This window comes from Meleagris gallopavo, chromosome 1 (genome assembly GCF_000146605.3).
Source record: "Meleagris gallopavo isolate NT-WF06-2002-E0010 breed Aviagen turkey brand Nicholas breeding stock chromosome 1, Turkey_5.1, whole genome shotgun sequence".
Taxonomy (NCBI): Eukaryota; Metazoa; Chordata; class Aves; order Galliformes; family Phasianidae; genus Meleagris; species Meleagris gallopavo.
This window is the reverse complement of record NC_015011.2, coordinates 81,711,057-81,713,051: the sequence shown is the minus strand read 5'-3', so window position 1 is coordinate 81,713,051 and position 1,995 is coordinate 81,711,057. Positions and strand designations below refer to the sequence as shown.

The 1,995-nt window shown below is 40.6% G+C and overlaps 1 protein-coding gene across 4 annotated transcripts in view; it reads right to left on the bottom strand.

Moving 5' to 3' along the window:
- Positions 1 to 1,995, bottom strand: part of NME7 (NME/NM23 family member 7) — an 88,716-nt gene that overhangs the window by 68,938 nt on the left and 17,783 nt on the right. For all 4 annotated transcript variants that reach the window (XM_031556175.1, XM_031556180.1, XM_031556181.1 and 1 more), the window contains exon 3: positions 866 to 1,032. In XM_031556175.1, coding sequence (XP_031412035.1) covers positions 866 to 1,032 — 167 coding nt within the window. The remainder of the gene's footprint in view (positions 1 to 865; positions 1,033 to 1,995) is intronic.

Sequence of the window (1,995 nt, the reverse complement as noted above, 5' to 3'; positions counted from 1 at the left end):
ACTGGAGCAAATGATCCAAATTCACTAATTTTTTAATTCAGACATTACATGCAGTGCAGGCAAATCAGAAAATCAGATTTAAATTCCTCTTAAAGTAATCTTATTGTCATTTTAAGTTTCTCCTACTATTTTTGTTCTTGGATGGGCCCTTAATGTCTTTCCAATGAAAACAGATGATGAGTCTTACCTTTACCTATTAAGTTGGTCTTAATATACAGCCACATAGGTTTTATTGACATTCCTACTCCACACTTTTCATCCTCATGCATGCATAGTTTATGAAATGCTGAAAGCATTCTCAGATGAAAAACCTCCACAGCAAGAAAAGCAGTAGAGGATAGGAATGGCCTCTCTCACTCCAGTTCCTACTGTTCTGTTACTACTGATAATACAAGGTAGATGTATTTGGTAAGGTACTAGTTTTCTGCACTGATTGCAGAGAGGCAGGAGACAGTTTTGCAAGATTGTGGCGCAGTATCCATTAAGGTTACTACACCAATATTGCTGTAAGAGAATCCACAAATCACAAGAATGCTACTCCTTCCACCCCTGCAAGGAGTAACAAAGCTGAGCTGGAGCCCATGTTTTCCTCCTCCACCTCTCCTCTTCAGAGAGATCTGGAGAATGCAGCATCAGACACCATGGATAAACTGGCCTTGAAGATGCATCAGGTGGGAGGGATAATGGTGGGTTTGCCTACAAGCAGGGAACTTCTTCCCTCCAGCTATCAGTATGCCAGATTACTGCAAACATCATGCAGACTTGTGACTAATTCCTCCTTTTCCCACAGTACAGAAATCTTATTTGCAGCAAAGAACAATTACCCCAGTCATAAAGGAGGATTCCAAAAAACAGGTTTTCTTACCTCTCTTTGCGGCTCCCCAGCTTGCGTGCTGTATATTGATCCCCATAGTCCACTAAGGAAAGATGACGAGAAAACACAGTAATTTTGTTGCCCACAAACAGATCCTCAAGGTGTAAGCTCTCATACTTGGTGCGCTTTAGAAAGGTACGATGGTTCTTCACATCATACTGCAGACAAAAGAAGAACAGAAGCTTCTACAGCAAGAGATCTAAGCTGCTGGCAAATCAACACAATTCTTACTCTTCCTTCAAAAATTTCCATAGCTCTGTGGGATTCAATCTGATCATTAAATTGATTTATTTCTTAACCCTTTGAACTTGCACGTGCACCAAGAATGCTTAGAAGATAAAACCACACATTTGTTCCGTTTAAGTGGTCTCAGGGTGATGGCTGTCTTTACAGTTTTTATTTTATTACTTGCTTGTGCTAATTCCAACTATGCTAAATGGTTCACGTCCCTAGTGGATAACTCTGCCCAGCCTCAATGAGAATTCCCCCCCCCAGCTAGTCTGTGCTGTTTCACAGGCCAATGGCTTGAAGCAGTAGCGACCATAATACATGCTGTGGCAGGTCTCCTCTTCAGGGCACTGTTCCAGTGATATTACGCTTTATTTGACTGCATAAAATGCTGAATTAGGGATGGATGGATGGTTGCAGCATTACGTTGAGAAGTTCTCACCGCCTAGAGCTGCAAGCTCAAATGCCTGTCAAGACAATTCAGTTATGTATCAACATTCTGAGCAAGAAGGAAGACATTAATGTGCAGTTTTCTGGGTGGACTGCTAAAGCACAAAAGACAACCTCATGAACAGTTTCTTCTCTTCTACACATAAGTATTACTGATCCCTTCAGTCTCTCGGAGAAACAATCTTAGGAAAGGAAAAGTTTTGTCCTCTTCAGGCCAAACTTTTTTTTTGATACTTCCTTCTATAAGCAGGATTCCATAATAAAAACTTCCTTAGCCCTCACCTACACGCTCTCAGTGTTCTTCAATTTCAAAAAGAATCAAGCATTAAAATTCTTAATATCTCAACTAAAAGCTTGATCATACTTCATTGAAGCAGTTTTTAGAAAGGCACACCCCCTTCTGTTTCTCTCTTCTTGAGCAGAAGATGAAGAGGGAAGAAAAA